General features: G+C 41.6%; 1 protein-coding gene across 1 annotated transcript in view; it reads right to left on the reverse strand.

The window, feature by feature from the left end:
- The window catches only part of LOC100756612 (ADAMTS-like protein 3), a 297,381-nt gene that overhangs the window by 39,595 nt on the left and 238,189 nt on the right, over positions 1-19,597 (reverse strand). The window contains exons 21-23 of the mRNA XM_035441640.1: positions 16,172-17,246; positions 14,607-14,734; positions 11,761-11,889 (exon numbers count right to left, since the gene is read on the reverse strand). Coding sequence (XP_035297531.1) covers positions 11,761-11,889; positions 14,607-14,734; positions 16,172-17,246 — 1,332 coding nt within the window. The remainder of the gene's footprint in view (positions 1-11,760; positions 11,890-14,606; positions 14,735-16,171; positions 17,247-19,597) is intronic.

A 19,597-nucleotide genomic window follows, 5' to 3' on the forward strand; every position in this document is an offset into this window, starting at 1 on the left:
GCTGGAGAGGATGTAGAGAAAGGGGAACACTCCTCCACAGCTGGTGGGGGTGCCAGCTTGGAAATCAGTATGGCAGTTCCTCAGGAAAATGGGAATCAGTCTGCCACAAGATACAGCAACTCCACTCTTAGGAATATACCCAAAAGATGCACATTCATTCATACAAGGACATCTGTTCAACTATGTTCATAGAAGCATTATTTGTAAAAGCCAGAACCTGGAAGCAACCTAGATGCCCCTTAACTGAAGAATTCATAGAGAAAATGTGGTACATTTACATAATGGAGTACTACTCAGCGGAAAACAAAAACAAAAACAAAAACAATGGAATCTTGAAAATCGCAGGCACTTGAAGAAACCATTCTGAGTGAGATAACCCAGTCACAAAAGACAAACATGGTATGTACTCACTCATATATGGATTTTAGATATGGATCAGGGGATTTCGGGCCTACAATCCACACTGCTAGAGAATCTGGGAAACAGGGAGTATCCTAAGAGGGACATGCATGGTACCCCGGAGAAGAGGAAGGGGAAAGGATCTCCTGAGCAGATTGGGAGCATGGGGGGAGGGGAGAGGGAGCTGGGAGAAAGAGAGGGAGAGAAGAGGAGGGGAGAGGAGGAAATGGACAAGCAGGATGGTTGAATTGGGGGAAGAATAGAGGAGATCAGGATGAGAAATATCATAATAGAGGGAGACATTATAGATTTGAGGAGAGATCTGGCACTAGGGAGAATTCCAGAGATCTACAAGGATGACATCAACTGGCAATCTAAGCAATAGTGGAGAGGCTACCTTAAATGGCTTTCCCCGATAATAAGATTGATGACTACCTTATATGCCACCCTAGAGCCTTCATCCAGTGGCTGATGTGAGCAGAGGCAGACACCCACAGCTAAACATTGAACTGAACTCCTGGAATCCAGTTGCAAAGAGGGAGGAGTGAAGAGCAAAGGGGTTAAGACAGAGCTGGTGAAACTCATAGAAACAGCTGACCTGAACAAGAGGGAGCTCATGGACCCTAGACTAATGGCTGGGAGGCTAGCATAGGACTGATCCAGACCTCCCTGAATGTGGGTGTCAGTGAGGAGGCCTTGGCAATCTATGGGACCCCTGGTAGTAGACCAGTATTTATTCCTGGTGTATGAATGGACTTTGGGAGCCCATTCTATGTGGAGGGATGCTCTCTCAGCCTGGATACATGGGGGAGGGCCTAGGCCCTGCCTAGGATGATATGACAGACTTTGGGGATCCCCCATGGAGGGCCTCACCCTCCCTGGGTAGCTGACAGGGAATGAGGTGGGGGGCTGGTGAGGAGTGGCAGGGGAGGAGGGAAGGGAGAGGGAGCTGGGATTGATATGTGAAGCAGGCTTGTTTCTAGTTTAAATAAAAATAAATTTTAAAAAGGAGGGGAAATAAGATCAAAATATATTATATAAAATGTTAATAAAATTTTTTAAAAAGAAAAAATAAATTGACAACTAAAATACAGATGAGAGTGTATATAGCATATTTATAAATGAAGAAAAATAAAATATCCTTAACTTAGACTATGGTCAAAAGAACCAATATGTTCAGTTCATAAAATAGAAACAAGAGGGTAATCTTCAAATTTTAAGTCTTCTGAAAATTATATATAAATATTTGTATGTAAATGTATTTTGATAAAGATCATTCTTTTTCCCTTACTTTCTCTTCTTTTCCTCTCCCCCTTTTGTCATAGCAATCTATGACTTAAAGACTTTTCAGAGTTGCCACATATAATATAAACCAGTAGTCAGTGGGGAAAAGAACAGATGGGGTGATGAGACTATCTTTAGGAATTCAACCATATAATCCTGCTTCACCACAAATACTTTCCCCAAATCCTTTCCTGAAAGAGGTATTAATTGAACCCAGTGAAGAAAGCTAATAATCTGGCAAGTTAGCAACAAAATTCCTAGGTATAGTCCAAAATATTTTAACCTAGAAGGAAAAGACTAAAATTAAGAAAATACCTTGCAATTTTATAATCTGAATCTTCTGAACTGACCATGATCCCATCCATGAAGGACTTTCCCTGTCTTCACACATTGCCTGGAACACCAACATGAGGGTTCAGCCCAAATGAGGTCAACATTTCCCACGAGTGATGGTTAAGTAGTGTGTGTGTAACGCCTACCTACTTTCTCCCTACTGTCTTCTATCTATGGATAGCAAAAGGTATAGGACGGAAGTATAGGATCTGAGTCTACATCACTGATAATCTTATACTTTCTAGAAGTACAATTTGGCAAAGATTCATTAAGCATTATATACACTTTAACACTCTATAAAGCTGTAAACCCATTTCCCCTGGTCTAGTAGTCCTAATCCTATTTGGATTTTTTTAAAGAAAAAAAATCAATTGAAATGTCAAAAATTGTATGTAAAAATGTCTCTTTCATTGCTACATGTAACGGCAAAGAAGTAAGAATAGCTTCCAGTAGTTTCCAAAATTAAATGGTTTACTTCATTTATCCTTCCACAGCACTATACCCATATAGACATTAATGGATCAGTGGCATGGGTGACTGAGCCCACAAGTGAAGGCTGATCAATAAGATCTCCAAGTAAAACTGGAAGAGATAAGCAGGCCAATAGATATGAAAATAATGACACAAAAGCAGCAGAATCATGAAAAATCAGCCACATGACTCCTCCAAATTCCTTAATTACTGAATTCCAAAATACTGAAATGGGTAATGTTCTGGGTGAAGATTTCAAAAGTTTACTAATAAAAACTGGTCAGTAACCTTACATGGGATATGAACAAGCAGACAAAATCAATCTAGGATTTGGAGAAGAAGCAACATAGAGGGGAAGTCAGCAAAATGAAAAAGCAAACCCACAACATGGAAGGAAAACTCAGGCAGGAAGTTTATATTTTTAAAAAGTCATATAGTAATATTGCACATGAAAATCTCATCAATAAAATCGCCAAAACATCAGGGATGAAGAACAAGATCAAGATTAAATATCAATTTTAAAAACCGAGTGGCACCTCCCTCTGTGCCTGAGCTCTGAAATAGGATCAAGAGACTGGGCTGGCTAGTTGTTATGTCAACTTGACACAAGATAGTGTTATCTGAGAAGAGAGAATCTCAATTAAGAAATTCCCTCTATAAGATGCAGCTAGCTGTAGGTGAGCCTGTATGGCATTTTTTAAATTAGTGATTGGTCAGAAGGGTGGGGCTATTGCTGGACTGGTGATCCTGGGTGCTATAAGGAAGCAGGCTGTGAAAGCCAGTTAGCAGCAATTCTGCAAGGTTTCTGCATCAATTCCTGTCTCCAGGTTCCTGCCCTGATTTCCATTGATGGTAAACAGTGATGTGAAGTATAAGCAGAATAAACCCTTTCTTGTTCAAGTTGCTTTTGGTCATGGTGTTTCATCGCAGCAACAGAACCCCTAACTAAGACAGACACCAAACTCAAAATCACACAGGATAGAAGCACAAGCTGGGTAGGGAGTGTGGGGAACTACTAAAGGCATAGAAAATCTGCTCAATGAAATTATAGCACAAATTCCCTAAAATGTAGAGAAAGAAATGGACATTTAAACACAGAAGCATTTAGAGTCCCAAATAGACAGGTCGGGAGAACCTTTTCTCAAGAACACATCATAAGATGTCAAAAACACAATGCGCTCTCTCTCCCTCCCCCCCCCCCCTCTGTGTGTGTGTGTGTGTGTGTGTGTGTGTCTGTCTGTCTGTCTGTCTGTCTGTCTGTCTGTCTGTCTGTCTGCCTAGGGCTGGGTGGGGGACATCAGCTTACTTAACAAAGACAACATATCAGACTAATGTCAGACCTCTCATCAGCAATCATGAAAGCCAGCACAGCAGGAAACTGCATGGCTCAAGCCCTAAAAGTAAACAACTGCCAACCAAGATGGTTGCTTTATCCAGCAAAGATTTATTGAAGAATGATGGAGAAACAAGAGCATTTCAAGACAAGTGGCTCATGATTCCAAGCCAGTACCCAGAAGATAATTAAAGGGATAAGTGGGATAAGAAAGAGTCTCAATCATAAGAGTACAGGAACAAATGCATTCCATGAAAAGATGAGCAAAGAAGAACAAGGAGGGAATCAGTCATGTCTAACACAGTAATCTAGTGAGCCCCTCATACTAACCATGAAAAATAAAAGAACAAATAGTAACAAACCAGAAAAGCTATAAGAATCACTAAACATTTCTCAGTAATAATCGTACTGGTAAACGGTTTCAACTCTCAACAGTAAAGAGAATCAGACTGGCTGACTGGATTTAAAAAAACAAAACAAAACAAAACAAAAATTTGACTTTTGGAGCTAGAGAGAGAACTCTGTAGTCAAGGGCACTAGCTGTTTTTGCAGAGGACCCAAATTGATTGCCAGTACCCATATAGACATTCCACAAGTGCCTGTAATTCTAGCTCCAGGGGACTGGATACCCTCCTCTGGCCTCTGTGGGAACCTACACACATATAGCACACAGTTACATAGACACATACACATTCTCATAAAGAAAAAGAGAAACAATTCTTAAAAAAATAAACACTAGCCCCAATTATCTGTTACCTCTAAGAAACATCTTATGAATGAAAGTCAAGTTATAAAGTGAATAGAATCCCCACAGAGACTGAAATAGCTATTCTGATACCTAGTAAAGTAGAATTCAAATTAGAAGACATGAAGGCCACTACATATCAATTAAAAGAAGAATTCATCAAGAAGATATAACTATCTTAAACAAATGTACTATATGCTGGAGTCCCAAATTTCATAAAACTAACAGGCCTGCTTTGTGAAGAGGAGGACTGGACTCACAGGCCTCTAAGACCCTCTCATATTTAATTTTGCATTTTTTTTATCTCAACCACATCTTACTATTTCTCAAGAGAACTTTCTTTCCACATTTTGACTTCATCCATTTTTGAGGCAAGATGGGTCCAGATCCAAGCTATTCGCCACAGTACAACTACCTGTGGACATCTAGACATCTGGACACGTAGAAAGAGTTATGTGTTCAGAGGATATGAAACATAACTATAGACAGCACACATTTTCCAAAGGCTGTTCAAATCCCCAAATCCCCCTTTCATGCTGACCTGCTTCTCTTTAGTATGTTTTTTTTTTTTTTTTTTTTTTTTTTTTTTTTTTTTTTTTTTTTTTTAAACAGCAGCTTCACATAAATGAAAGACTGTTTCAAATATATCAAACTCTGGCTTCATTGAATCACAGATTCTTACATTATTTGTTCTTTTCTTTTTATTACAGCCAGATTTTCCAAATCATAACATAGGTAATTGGGTTTCTCATGGACTAGTAGTTTAGCTGCAATACTTGTTTATGTGAAGGACCCTCTTTCTACCTATTCTATAAGAGTTTTCCCTACAGTCCTGGCTTCTTTACTCAGACATTTCCAATAAAAGGTGAGAATGATACCCAGTTGTAAGTTCCAACTGGCCAGGTATTCCCAGCACTTTTCTTTCCTTTATTATTATTTTAGTCCACATTTCTGCCAGGGACCTAAGGCCCCGAGTAAAATTTCCTTCAGGACATCCCACCCCAGTGACTCATTCCATAACAGAAAACAAATGGACAGGGAGACAGTATTTAGGGGCTCAAGGTCTTGAAGCCCAGGCAGAGGTAGGGCTGGGAGAACCATATGTGATATTCACATGCCCATGACCCAAGATTAAGGGGTATTTAGACCTGTTTTTGTTTGTTGTAGACAGTTTCATGCAATAAGCAAGCATTATAGCTAGAGTCAACATTCTAATCACAACTGTCCTTTTTTCTCAGAGCAGGAATGATTCTGCGCCCTTCCCTACAACTACAGATGGGCTGTGGAGAGTATCCTGACAGCTGTACCTTGGCCTCAAGGGAGAGCGAACCTCAAGAAAAGAATCTCTGGTTCCGATCATCTAGTTGCTCTAAATTAGTTTTTCCAGTATACATACATCCTGGCTGGCCATACCTGCCATTCTATTTTTCCATATTCTTGCCAACCCTTAGTAGTGTGAAATTCTTGAAGTTCTCCAATGTAACAGGTCCAAGAGGGGCATCATTGATAATCTCATTACAAATGAGAATGGAAACACTGCAAATCCTTTGAAGCTCAGGGCTTCAGTTCCGACAACTGTTGGTATCTATGGCCGGCTTACTGTCACATTTGGTGATTTGTACTTAAGTAGATTCATAGCAATCATTTATATATCGTGGATACTGTGTGATAAATATTTTCTCCCAGAAACGTAGCTTTTTAAAATTTGTTCAAAATGTCTTGGAATGTTAACAGCAAAATTGACCAAAATATTATTCATGTATTATGAAATTCAACCTTTAAAAGTTATAACACCAAAGTTCAAGTACATTCATAGAGTTCTCTATCACCATGTAATAGGCATTGTATTTATCATTCCCAAATATCAAACATATCTCTTATATTTTAATTGAAAAATAAATTGCTTCATATTTTAGACATGTAATCAGAATCATTCTGGGTAGAGGATTTTTTTTTTATATTTATAACCACTTACCATATCATCATTTACTTAGCAATTTACCTTTTGATTTTTCATTCTGCCACTACTGGCTCCTGGGTTTTCCTATATGTTTGCATCTGCTGTGGAATCCACATTCTATTTCAATTTTTGTCTGTCCCTTGTCAGTACCACTCTTCTCTTAGTCCTCTAGCTTTATAAGAGGTCTTTGTAACTGAGGAAGGCAAGTGAATGAAGCCCTGGCCACTGTGGGCCCCAGCAAAAGTCTCCTGGGCCCACAGAGCTTCACAAGTTCTCACTAGTCTCCTTTTGTCTCTAGTCCTTTCTTGCTTGCTTCCCTCTTATGCACATTGATAGCAATGCCATGAATATCAAACTCTGCCTTGGCTTGACTTAAAGTAGATCCTTTAAGTGTGGTAGCACGGGCACATGCCAGCATTCCCAGTACTCTAGAGGAAGAAGCAGTAATATGAAGAGTTCAAGGTCATCTTTGACTACATAGTGAGTTCAAGGCTAAGACATGGCCTTAACTAAAACCAAACAAATCCAACCCTAATAAGTTACCTATTTGCAAGCATTGTAAAAGTCTTCACATACTTGGTGAAAATTCTCCTTAATCACATACGCACTGGGTTTATCCTAGGAGCTGCTTAATCCTTAATCCTTTATACATTTGTCCTTATGACTTTTGTTAGAGTTCTCTGCCCTACCTGGAGGCCATATGCCAGTCCCTGATGCAAAATTCTTCTTCTGAAGCAGATTTATATCCTATCCATCCTAACTAGTGTTCTAGTTGTATTCTTCAGTTTAGTTTGAATTTCAAAGCATAGCCAACCCTTTAGATTTCACTTTGCTCAGAGGAACAGGTGTCAAGTAGACCTCATGCTTAAGAGGCTTTCCACTTTTGGTGGCTGTGCCATAGATCTTTGACAGTCCATCCATTCTGGGACTGTCACATTCCTAGCTCAAGCCCATTTCTGTCTGCAGACTCGGAGAACTTAGAAACAAAAGTGTAACTGACACACAGCAGAACCTCTACACTAGGGGCTCACATCAGCTGAGTCTGGTGCACTTAAGGGTGATTCACAAACAAGAGTGAACCCACATTGCAGAAAATTTCAGGGAGTGGACTGGTGAGATGTCAATGTTGACAAAGATGCTTGCCCACAAGCCTGAGGCCCTGAATCCCATCCCTGAGATCCACATGGTGGAATGAGAGTGCTGACTCCTGAAGTTGTTCTCTGACTTCTACATGTATGCCAAAGCATGCAGTCCCCCACCCTGAAAAACAGGCAATAGAAAATTATATGGTAAACAGTGCTTATGGCATGTGCTCATGTGAAAGAAATACCTAGGCAACAGTGGTATTTGCTGTTGTTTGCTTCCTCTCACTCCCCAACACCCCACATTTTACAAGGAAGTATTTCTTAATAACAAGCAAGGCAAACAACCTTTTCAGGATAGAACATTTAACCTTCAGAAAGGCTGGCTTTTCTAGTTCTATCATTTGATAGAATCAATAGAAAAGCCTCTAATGGTGGCCAAAGAGAAACTATTGATATCTATACCCCATGAGCAGTATAAAACATGTTGTCTCTGATAAAGAATTATAAATCTGTCTGGAAGTTCTATGTGTTTTAGGATCTACAAAAACCAGCCAACATAAAACAGTTCAAGGGCAACTAGTGGCATTTTTAAAAATGATATATCCTACTGAATTAAAGTTCTGGAAGTATTTGATTTTGTGAATCATGCTATATACTCATCTATAAAATGAAAGACTAAATTAAATGATGACGAAGTCCCTTCTACTACTAGAGTCTGTCTTCTGTTTTGGAGATGCGGGTAAGACAGACAAATGACTCATCTGTGGTTGTAGCCTGTCTAGTTACAGAACTGTCTGTTAACCCACATTTTCTGACTTTTTATCGACTTCACCATCTGTCTTTAAAAGCAAAGCTGGCTCCAGCTTTCTGACCGTTAGGAAACACTAAGTTCACTACAGGTTTGTTTAAAATGACACGTAACTCAACGTGATTGTGGGACCTCCAGCAGCAGATTCACTTTGAGAGGGGAAGAACCTCAGAAGGGTTCCTGGGGCCCTGAGTCCATAGTGGTGAGCTGCCAGGCATTAAAGATCGAAGGGACTAATTCTAGAAAAGATGAATGGTAGGGAAAGGTGACTACTCCCAATTCTGAGCTTCATTGGAAAGGAGGAAGTAAAAGTAGAAAGATCAGGAGGAAGCCCTACCCACAATAGCACAGGGCAGGAGGAGCTGAGAGTTCAGGAAGGAATCAGACAGTTCATATGTTGCCGGAGTGGATAAGAGACAAGACCATGGCTGAGTTTAATGATCTCTGGAGACATTGTTTGTGAAAACAGTTTCCACTGCCTCTAGTCCCTGACTTAGGACAGCAAATAATGTCCACAAGTCTTTTTGATTTTAAATGATCAGGACGCTAAAATTTAACAAGAAGCATTAAAAGTTGAGGTTTCTCTTAATAGAAGTCACGTCTATTTTTCAGAATCCTCTGCAGGTGGAGGGCTACAGAAATTGGAGAAGGCTGTGGCTTGGCATCTGAACAGCTCTGCTCTGCTTTTCTCCTTGCCCTGGCTAGAGAATGCTGGCCTGTTCGGTAATGGTAGGTCCATTTTGCCAGAAAAGTCACATATTTGTGGGTGGAGCCAGTTGGGAAGCTGGGCAATCTGTCAAAAGTCTGCATAGGCCAAACACTGCAAGGACTGCCAGGGGTTGAAAGCTAATATCTTGGAGTTAGCAAATTTCCAGTGTGCATGGAGCCAAAGGTGTGCTTTTAGAAGTAGGGCAAGCAGGAGACCATTAGAGGGAAGGAAGAGAAGGAAGCAGATGCATGTGACCCAGGTCCTTTCATGACATCCAACTTTAGGTACTACAGGGCAGCCTTAGATGCCGCTGCTATCACACTGCATTGTGTAACTGGTTCTCCTGAGTTCATTACCTTTGGCAGAGAGGAGGGGCCCTGTTCATACAACCCAGGAAATTAACCAAACTTATAAGACTGGAAAGGTCAAAAGGTTAAAAGAGGCAAAGTCTCCTCCCCAAGGTCACATGTGTAGGAAGCTGTTGCTAGACTAGAGGAGGCTGTATGATAGAGCTGCCTACATGTTATACAGACAGTTCCAAGGCTTTGGTGAATGGTCAGCCATGCAGGGGTGGGCTTTTTGGTGATGTAACTGCTTTAGTCTTCCATGCTCCTGTAACTAACTCCCAATAAACTCATGGGTTTGAACTCACACTCAATTTGAATGGAATCTTTTCTTTCTTTCTTTCTTTTTTTCTTTCTTTCTTTCTTTGTTTCTTTCTTTCTTGTCTGTGATTAGAGTCCTAGATGGGATGAATTAACACTTTGCCACAACTCCTATAGTGATTTGAATAGTTACAGCAGGAATAGACTCGTGTGTTTGAAGGCTTGGTCCATAGGGAGTGGCACTATTAGTAGGTGTGGCCTTGCTGAGTAAGTGTGGCATTGTTGGAGGGAGTGTGCCACTGTGGGAGTGGTCTTTGAGGTCTTACAACCTCAAGTCTGGCCAGTGTGGCACACAGCATGGACTCCTTCTGGCTCAAGATGTAGATCTCTCAGCTCCTCCTGCTCACTGTCAGGTCTGTCATGATGATAATGGACTAAACCTCTGAAACTGTAAGCCAGTCCCAGTTAAATGTTTTCCTTTATAAGAGTTTCCCATGATCATGGTGTGTCTTCACAGCAGTAGAAACTTCACAGCAGTAAGACAACTCCTCAGTGAAAGAGTCAAAATCACATATCATTAGATGGGTTACCATCAGAGAACATCAAACATGTCTATAAATACAGGGGTGTCTTATTAATCCTTGGAAATTGGAGGATATAGTTTTTCAGATATCCAAGTCAATGCACAGTAAATTAAGGGCATATAGAAAGTTCCTCTTGATTTAGTAGACTCAATTTGGTGTTTGTATGTCTCTCTAAAGCTATTCACACATCAGTCCACCCCTTACACCTGTAAAATGTAGAAGTGTGCAGAATATATTGTCTGTCTACATTGTGGGCACTCAAGAGTCCAGGTTAAGACTTAAGAATGCCTGTCTTTGAGTGGCCAAATAGCCCTAGTTCAGGCAGAAGCAGGCCAAAAGTTTTACTTCTATTAATAAAAGAGGCCCAAGGGTCCATCCTTAGCACTACAAATAGTCTTTTTGCAAAGCAGTTGATCCTGCATTAGCAAATACAGCAGGAAATGCCACTGACACACAGGCTGCTGAGGCCTGCTGAGACCCACTCATGGGCAGTTGAGAACTATGTCTGAGTAGAAGATACTGACATTCCTAGTCTCAGACCTGGCTTTGCCAAGGCCACTGCATAGCAGGAAGACATATCTAACAATTGCTAAAAATCTCTTTTCTCAGACTCCATAGTCACCACACATAACCTCATAACTGAAAGTGTCTGTTTATTATAAATCTGTCCCCCCACATAGTGCTCTGGCTTTCCCAGGATGAACATTCCAGTGTGTATGTGTCAGTCACAGCCCACAGTGGAGACAAAGTGGCTATCTGTCTTACTGTCTTAAACCTCTCTCTTCCCCTCCACTGTGGTGTGTGTGTGTGTGTGTGTGTGTGTGTGTGTGGAGAGAGAGAGAGAGAGAGAGAGAGAGAGAGAGAGAGAGAGAGAGAGAGAAAGAGAGGTGAAGGGAGGGATGGAGGAAGAAAGGGAGGAAGAGAGGGAAGGAGGGCGAGAGAAAGACACAGAAAGAGAACATGCTAGTGTGTTAGTGTGTTTGTATATGTGCATGCAGGTGCTTATATATGACCAAGTTGGAGGTCAACACTGGGTACTGTCTTTGAGCACTCTTCACCTTATCTTTTGAGACAGGGTCTCTCACTGACTAGCAAGACTAAGTGGCTAGCAAACTCTAGGAACCTACGTGTCTCTGGATCTGGGGTTACAGATCTATGCTACTGTGCCAGGCTTTCTTTTTTATTTTTATGTGCATGCTTCTTAGATATTAACTTAGGTCCTTGTGTTTGCAGAGCAAAGACTTTATTGACTGAGCCATCTCTCAGTCCTGGCATTAGTCTTAGAATGTGGCATGAGTTCGCTTTTGATAATTAGATGCATGGGAGAGTACTAGAAATTAGAATGAGAGTTCATCAGGATTATGTACAGAACACTAAAATGCTAGCTGTCACCTTCTGGCAATTGTTGGCCAAATACATTCACACTGGAAATGATAATACTTACCTTTTACAGGACAGTGGATTATCACATTTGCCTGAAGGGCTGCCTCCACAGTGCCTCCCACCACAACAGACAGATGGCTGTGTTCTGGTTTGGTGACATTTCTTTCAATAGACAAGATGACAGGTGCCTCTTAATTCAAAGGGAGCAGAAACTATGTTAGGTTTAAACTCTTGTTCATTGACAAGCATTGTTGATTTGATGAAAAGCAGGGAAGAGTGCTGGTCTCTTTAACCCTGTGGTATACACAGACAAGCACACACACACAGCTAGAGGTACTCATTGCAGAGATGATGGGTAGATGGATAGATGGATGGATGGATGGATGGATGGATGGATGGATGGATGGATGGTGGGTGGTTTGCAAAGATCAAGTATAAAGTGAATATATTTTATCATCATAACCATAATTAAGGTTAACTCTTTCTTGATAATTTCACAGAGACTTAGTTCACAAGATGCAAGAATGCACAGCAGGGCAGAATAGTATCTCTCTCATGCAGCCTCAGATGGATTGATGTAGGCCTAAAACACCAGGGACTGTGATGATCTGACACTTTATAGAAGGAGGAGTGTGAGGTAGGGCAGTGGATCCTGACCTATCCTGTTGCCCTTGGAAGGTGATATCCTTGATGGAAAAGGCTCTCCAAGGCCTCTCCTACTGATATAAGAGTGGGCCAAGGCTCAGCTAACATCTACAAAGCATTCCACTGTGCTCTCTGCTCAGCAGCAACAAAAGCAGAGCTACTCTTTAATTAATAATCACAAAACCTGTCCCAGAACAAGGTGATGCAATCAGACATTTCAATAACAATATAGATTCTAAAAATAAACCATATACAGTTTCCTTTTAGGGCCAGAGACAGGCTGACTTGCAAATCATAGAATAAGTGTAGGGTTCAGGACTCATTCAAAGCTGTTTTGGGAAAGGCCAGCTTGGCAGGAGTTCACAACTCTCGTTAACTTTCTTCTAATCAGGAACATGTACAAAGTGTTTTCCTGCTGGGCTACAGTAGGAATCCCAGTCAAAGTGCTGAGTAACCTCATAGCCATTCACCCTGCAGTGTGTGGCTCAGAGGCTCTCCTTCTCACACTATCTAAATAAATTCATGTGCACTTAAAATAGTAAAGCTATCACTCTTGAAAGGCTACTGGCTGATGGGGCACCTCTTTAAGACACTTCTCACACCTCTCTACTCTGTAGAAATTCTTCATTTATGAAATCATGTGAAGCTATCTCAAGTGGATTAGCACTGTTTGGAGGAGAACTCAGAATTTAGCATTTTAACTAATGTGAAACAAATAGCCACATAAAACTTGCTTTGAAGAAATAATAAAGACAAAGAAGCCACAGAGTCAGGAATTCATTCAAGGATTTTCACTCCTTGAATTTGATAATGAATGGATTCATTTATTAACTCAGTCAGGGCACATGCTTTGTCCCCCATGTGCATAATTTGTGTGACATGGACAATGAAAATATAGAATAAGAACACATGCACTCTTGTTCTCAAGAAGCCTGGGCTAAAGAAAGTTCCATTCTTTTTTTGGGATGCCTGAGGCAGTAGAAAACTACCTGAGGGGTTGAAAATGCTGGGAACCTTTTTGGTAGAAGGGATCTTTGGTTGTCACAGCTCATCCTATGGCTCATGAGACCCTCATATCAGCTCTGTCAGAAGTCTAGGTTATCTGGGGATGGACTCAAGAGCAGACTTAGGAGCACTAGTAGATGAGGCATCTCCTAGTCACTACAGGAAATACCTGGATTTGTACTTGCTTGAAAGGAGCTAATGATTACAGGCACAACAGTCCAGGAGAAAACAAAGGCTATTAGCCCGCAGGTCACAAACCCTTTAGAGGTCAAATGACCCTTTCACAGGGCTTGCCTAAGACCATTAGAAAATATAGGTATTTACATTATGATTCATAACAGTAGCAAAATTACAGTCATGAAGTAGCAATGAAAATAATTTTATGGTTTGAGGTCACTACAACTTGAGGAACTGTATTAAAGGTTGAAGCATTAGGAAGGTTGAGATCCACTGATCTGATGACTCTGACTTGGGAAGGCAGCCATCTTCAAGTCATCCAGTCTCAAGAAACTTTCAAAACCAGTGGCTTCAACTTTCTCAGCTTGTGGATGACAAGTGTCTGCCACCAAGCCTAGCATCTAGGTAACCAAACAGGGTTCTAATCCCTGATGTTGTCTCTATTCTCTTTTGGTCCCTTTGAGTCCCAAAGAGAGGAGGAAAAGAGAATAGTGATCTGGGGAATGGCACTCTTGTTTATGTCTAGTCCTAGAATATAGTTGTACCATGGAGAATTGCTGCCTACAACTTAAGCAGCTAAAAATGATCTTCTATTGTAAAAAAATATTTTGATACAAAGTGACAATGTCCAGTGCCTATGAAGATGTATGCTAATGTAAAATTACAACCTCTGGGGGCAGTGCTGGCTAAGGAGTGGCAGGTATGTCACAGAGAGAAAAGTGACACACTTAAAGGCTAGTGATTCTCATTCCTCGGCCGGCTGATGGAACTTAAAAAAGTCTATAGCGTCAACATTGTCAATGAATCTCCATCTCATTAATTCTCAATTTGTGGAAAATAAGTCTTATAGCCACTGTTTCCAGAGAGTTGGTGTAAACCAGGAACATGTTTAACAGATCAAGCATCAAACTCATTCCAAACCTATTAAGGCAATGCCCTAGGCAGCATTCAGCAACTGGTACTTTAACAAGCCCTGCACCATTGACATACATAGTGAGGTTTTAGAATGCTAGCATGCCAGGCGATAAACAAAGCAACAATGAGATCTCAGACACTCTAGGCTTCACCCACAGGCATTACCTGCATATAACACCAATGAGCTTTCTACATCTGAACCAAGATGATCAGCTATGGAACATTCATATATCCCTTGCTCTTTCCTTGTAGGATTTTTTATCTGCATCTTCCCAGTTTCATCCAAAATGATCCTGTAAAATAGTTAAAATGAGAATATACTCAAGTAACATATATAATTGCTATAGGGCCATCACCGGCTACAGAAAATGGTAACTGCAAAATTGTAGGCTTTCGTCTGGCACGGAACCTGCAAGGTAATCACGTCAAAGCCACTGGCTCCAGGAAGAAACTGCATATATGGAAGAGTGGGGAAGGCTCTCCTCTCAGAGAGCTCTTATAACAGGCTGGGATGTGGACAAACTGGCTTCTGTTTTGATTTTACTACAGTTCAAAAGAAAAAAAAATGGCAGGTAAGTTGTATATCCCAGAAGCTTCCTGGAAGAGAAGGGCAAAGAGAAGGCAAACACCACAGTACCCCAGGTGAGCAGACATAGATGTCAGATTCATGGTGGACAAGGCAGTCATGTGGCAGACATGGGGGCTTTAGAGAAAGAGCAAAGAAGTCCAAACTAGCAGGGGAAACAAAACAAAACAAAAAACATACTTAGGTTTAGGTTCTCGCTAGGAACTGAAAGAGATAGGATAAGAGAAGAAAAAAGTTCCATCTTTCTGAGTCAGACCCAGAACCTCATAGCAACCACACTGTGGTTTGTGGAAACTGTCCTAGAGGGCAGGGATTCTGGGAAGGAAAAATAAAATACCTCACTTAAGCAGTCAATTAGTCCACCTATCTCTTTAGCATGGCTTATGGTGAGACTAGCCTCTTAAGGCCAGTCTCTCCTCTGATGGGGAATAGTCCCTAGGTCAGGTGATTGACTCCCCAAATTTGAATGTTAGGTTTCCACTGAGGCCAATGAGTGTACTCTCAACAAGGTGGGGCGGGGGAGTGAGGGCTTTATTGATCTTTAACAATACTAAGTGAATTAAGCCATCTCAGAAGGGCAAACATCCCTGGTTTGCCCTTTCCCATTTGTCGTTCCTAGATTGTGTATAGATACCTAAAGTCACATGTAAATGGAGTTCTTAATTGGTCTAAGTAAAAAATACCTGTAGTCAGATATAGAGGAAAACACTGAGAGATCAGAGAGAAGGAGGAAGCCACCGACACACCTTACCTCCTTTGCATCTCAGCAGACAAGAGATCGAGTTCCTGTTTCTCCCTGCTTATATCCTGTTTCTGCCCAGCTACCTCACTTTCTGTCTGTTTGTACAGACCTCCAGCCCCTATAGTTAGCTAGTGACAAGCTGCATTCTCTGACCTTCAGACAAGCTTTATTTGTACAAGCAAGATATCAACACACACACACACACACACACACACACACACATACACACACACACACACAAAAACATGAAAAAAGTAAAACTGTTTAGGCAGATAAAGGAGAATGAGAATGGGAGGAAGCATATTTTTTAGGGGAAGAACTCTGAAAATGTTTCTAAGAAAATTATAGAATAGGCCACAATAAGGAACTCTCAAGGAAGCACCATGTTCTTAGTTGACTCACTTCATGGAGGGCTGCAGCAATGCTCCATCTTTGGTCCATGTGTAAGTGGCCTCACTGCTGGGATTAATAAGATTGCAGAGTATATTGATGGCCTCCGTGCTTTTTGTTATGTATACTGTATTCCCAATCCTTGCATTTATTGTTTTGTTAAATGAAACTGAAGGGGGTATGGTTTGTCGCATGAGAACAGGTCCTTTTGGCTTAAAAGTCAGCTTGCCTGAAGTTTTTACTGTGGGGCTTTGGGGAGCTCTACCTGTCTCCCCTCTGAGCTGAGCCATGGGAGCAGCCTCCTCATGCATGCCCCTCCGCTGGACAGGCATCGGCTGAGCCTTGGCCAACTCAGCTACCAGCTGATATATCATCTGAGATGCAAGGTCATCGCTGGCCTCTCCTGTCTCCATAAGCTGGCTCATGTTTCTTATAAGCTCATCAAATTGGGCTGTGTCCATGCTGTATGCTCCCTGTTTCATGGCAGCCTCAAACTGCTTGTTCTTAAACTCCCAGGAGTTGGTGTTTCCTGCAGAGCTCCTGCATGGCCCTAACAGAGCTCTCAAGAAAGGCTGGTTGTTGATTTCACCATCGTGCAAGTAAAGCTCATTTTGGTTATTCCACATCTGACGCATTTTTTGCCATGTGGCTCCCAAACTATTGGCTTCATTATGCTCCACCCCAGAGTGGGCCCGCAGGTGCTCTCTGAGGGATGGGTGAGCAATGAGTCTGTTGTCAGTCCCAATGAGCTTGAGGACAACCGTTTCCTGTGCAGAGCCTGCAATACACCTGTACACGCCAATGTCAGGGGCTGCAAGACTGTGGATCTTCAGTGAGCCCGACTTGGTGATGCCAAGCTGCTTGGAGTTCTGCAGACAATGGCCATCCTTCTCCCACTGGATCAGAGATTTCTGGAAGCGTCTTACAGGGCATTTAATGATCACAGATGTATTGAGCAGCAAGTAGGCTCTACTGCCGATGGTCAGGTTGATCCGTTTCTCCTCCCTCGTCTGAATATAGACTCTCCGGACACCGAGAATCTGGGGACCCCGCTCTCCAAGTCGTGTCTTTGTCCCAAGTTTCACTTCTGCAGGGAAAAAAAAGTAAAGAAAAGAAATTGAGGGAAAACACTCACAAATAGAGGTTTTTGACAGGAAATTTTTGAGGCTGATTGATCTAGGCCTACTAATATATCTTTTTTTAAAAAAATTCTTTAAAAACGTGAATTACAACAAGAGAAGAATCTTATATTCATGCTTGGGGTAAACTTCACAGCTGTCTAGTCCTTCAGCAAGGAGGCATGCAAGTCTGAACATGCTGCTTAGAAATATGTAGGCTATTTTATGAAGCCCTGATATGAGGTAAAATGACTCAGTGAAACAAAGGAAACAGACAGGTTCTTCTACAGTTAAGAGTTGTTTGTTTTTTGCCACATTGCAGCGGTGGCTTGATTAGTCCCCAGTACTGATGGTATAAGACTCCATTAATAAGATGCTTCTGCAGTATGTTGGCCACCCACCCACTGCTGGAGTGGCCCTCAGTGAGTTAGTTTGGCTTGGACCACAGGTACACCAAATCTGAGGGAAGAGGTGAGAGAAGGTGAGTGAATACATTTAGAAGGCCTGAATAGGATGATGGGGTAGACAAAGTTTAGAATCTAATCCAAATACATCATCTAGACAACCAGGAGGATCTGGAGATGTAGAAGAGAGTGTGCTCAGAATAGAAAGGTACAATAGAATAGACACTTTAAAGCTAGAGAACTCTGAGTTTGAATCCCAGCTTTGCCTGAGGATATGGCATTAAGTTTCCCCAAGTCTATCTTGTCTGCAAAATGGGAATGATTAGGAATGGCATCCTTCAGATGACCCTGAGAGTTACATCCACTTGCTTAGATCACATGTACCCTCCTGTAGTTGGAAAACATGGGCCCTCATATATGATGCCTTCAACTACCTGTCAAATGACAAAGGCAGCCCAGAAGCAATGGAGATGAGTGAGAGAGAATCAGAGTTTGGACTGAGCTTCATTTGTTCCCATTGACTCTAGCTGACAGCTTGGGACAAAAGGTTATATACCTACAATCCTGTCCCCCAAGGTGCCAGCTTTTGCCCTTGTTTTTACCCGTGTATTCTGGAGTGATGTGGGACAAAATCAGATTACTTTTTGATTATATATGTTGGGCCCTGGGCAGGTTACAGGGTGTGGGAACCTCAGTGCTCTTGTTTCTACTCCCAGACAAGCTAATTTATAGGGTGCAGTTAAGGCTTTAGAAAGTTCATCAGCTGACTGAAATGCTCAACTAGTTTGAGGACAGTCATCCTGGAGCATACCCCTGGTATAGACTAGCACTGTAGAAAAAGGTACTCATGGCCCAGTGTCTTTTATTCAGTCACAGCAATGAGCTACCTACTAGTGAGGAGGGAAGAGAAATAAGAAAGAACATCTGAATTGCCTGTGAGCTCAAGTCTGTGCTACACACATGTCCTTTTCGAAGATGGTGGTGCATACCTGTCTTGTCGTTCTAGTTGTAGTATCCCTGCCATTACTCTAAGCCTGGGAAGTATGCCAGATTTCTGCCTCGTGCCATCCTGGCTGCAATTTATACTTGATTCTCCAGCATTTGACTCTTGCCATTCCTTAACAGGCTTTGGCTATGACCCAGCCTTCCTATTACTCTGCTGGAACCCTCTTAGACTCTGGAACTCATTCTGGTCATTTGGCTGGTACTGGTTCCCTCTCCTTCCACTAGGCATGGGAATCCAGTAAGACAAGCTCATCTGAATCTATGTCAAGAATGTGAGAAGTTAGTTTATTTAGGCTTCTTTGAGGGCTACTGATCAGAAGCTGTAGGAATGCTATGGGTGAGATTTGCTAAATGAGTTAAGATACTCCTGAGACACCATAACCATGGTATGGCCTAGGTCAGAAGGAAACAATAGCTCCCAGTTACTTATTTCTGTTTTACTATTAACCAACTCTAGCCTGGGTTCTGTTCCTATCACCACATTAATGTTCTCAGAAAAACGCCACCAATGACCCCTAGTAATAAATCCATAACCTTCTCTTTTGGGTTCTTACCCACACATTTCCTTCTCTAATGAGCTTTTCTCAGTGTGTTTGTGTCTGAAAGGTGACTGACACTGGGCATGAGTAACTCGCTGGATTTCAGAGCCTGGTTCTCCCAGTGTCTTGCCACATGACACTGGCAAGCTATGATAATTGTCTCCTTCTTAAAGAAATAGTGGCTATAGCTGCCTCACAAGGTTGTCTTGAAACTCATGAAAGTCAAAAGCATGCATTAGCACAACAAAAGCTAATGCAGCCTTACTGTTACCAATGGGTAAAAGATAAGATCATTCACAACGAATGGCAGCATGATCATAGGAAAACAGCTGTTCTGGTGACTTTCTAGTGATTTCTTAGTAAACATGGGGT

This window comes from Cricetulus griseus, chromosome 3 (assembly GCF_003668045.3).
Source record: "Cricetulus griseus strain 17A/GY chromosome 3, alternate assembly CriGri-PICRH-1.0, whole genome shotgun sequence".
Taxonomy (NCBI): Eukaryota; Metazoa; Chordata; class Mammalia; order Rodentia; family Cricetidae; genus Cricetulus; species Cricetulus griseus.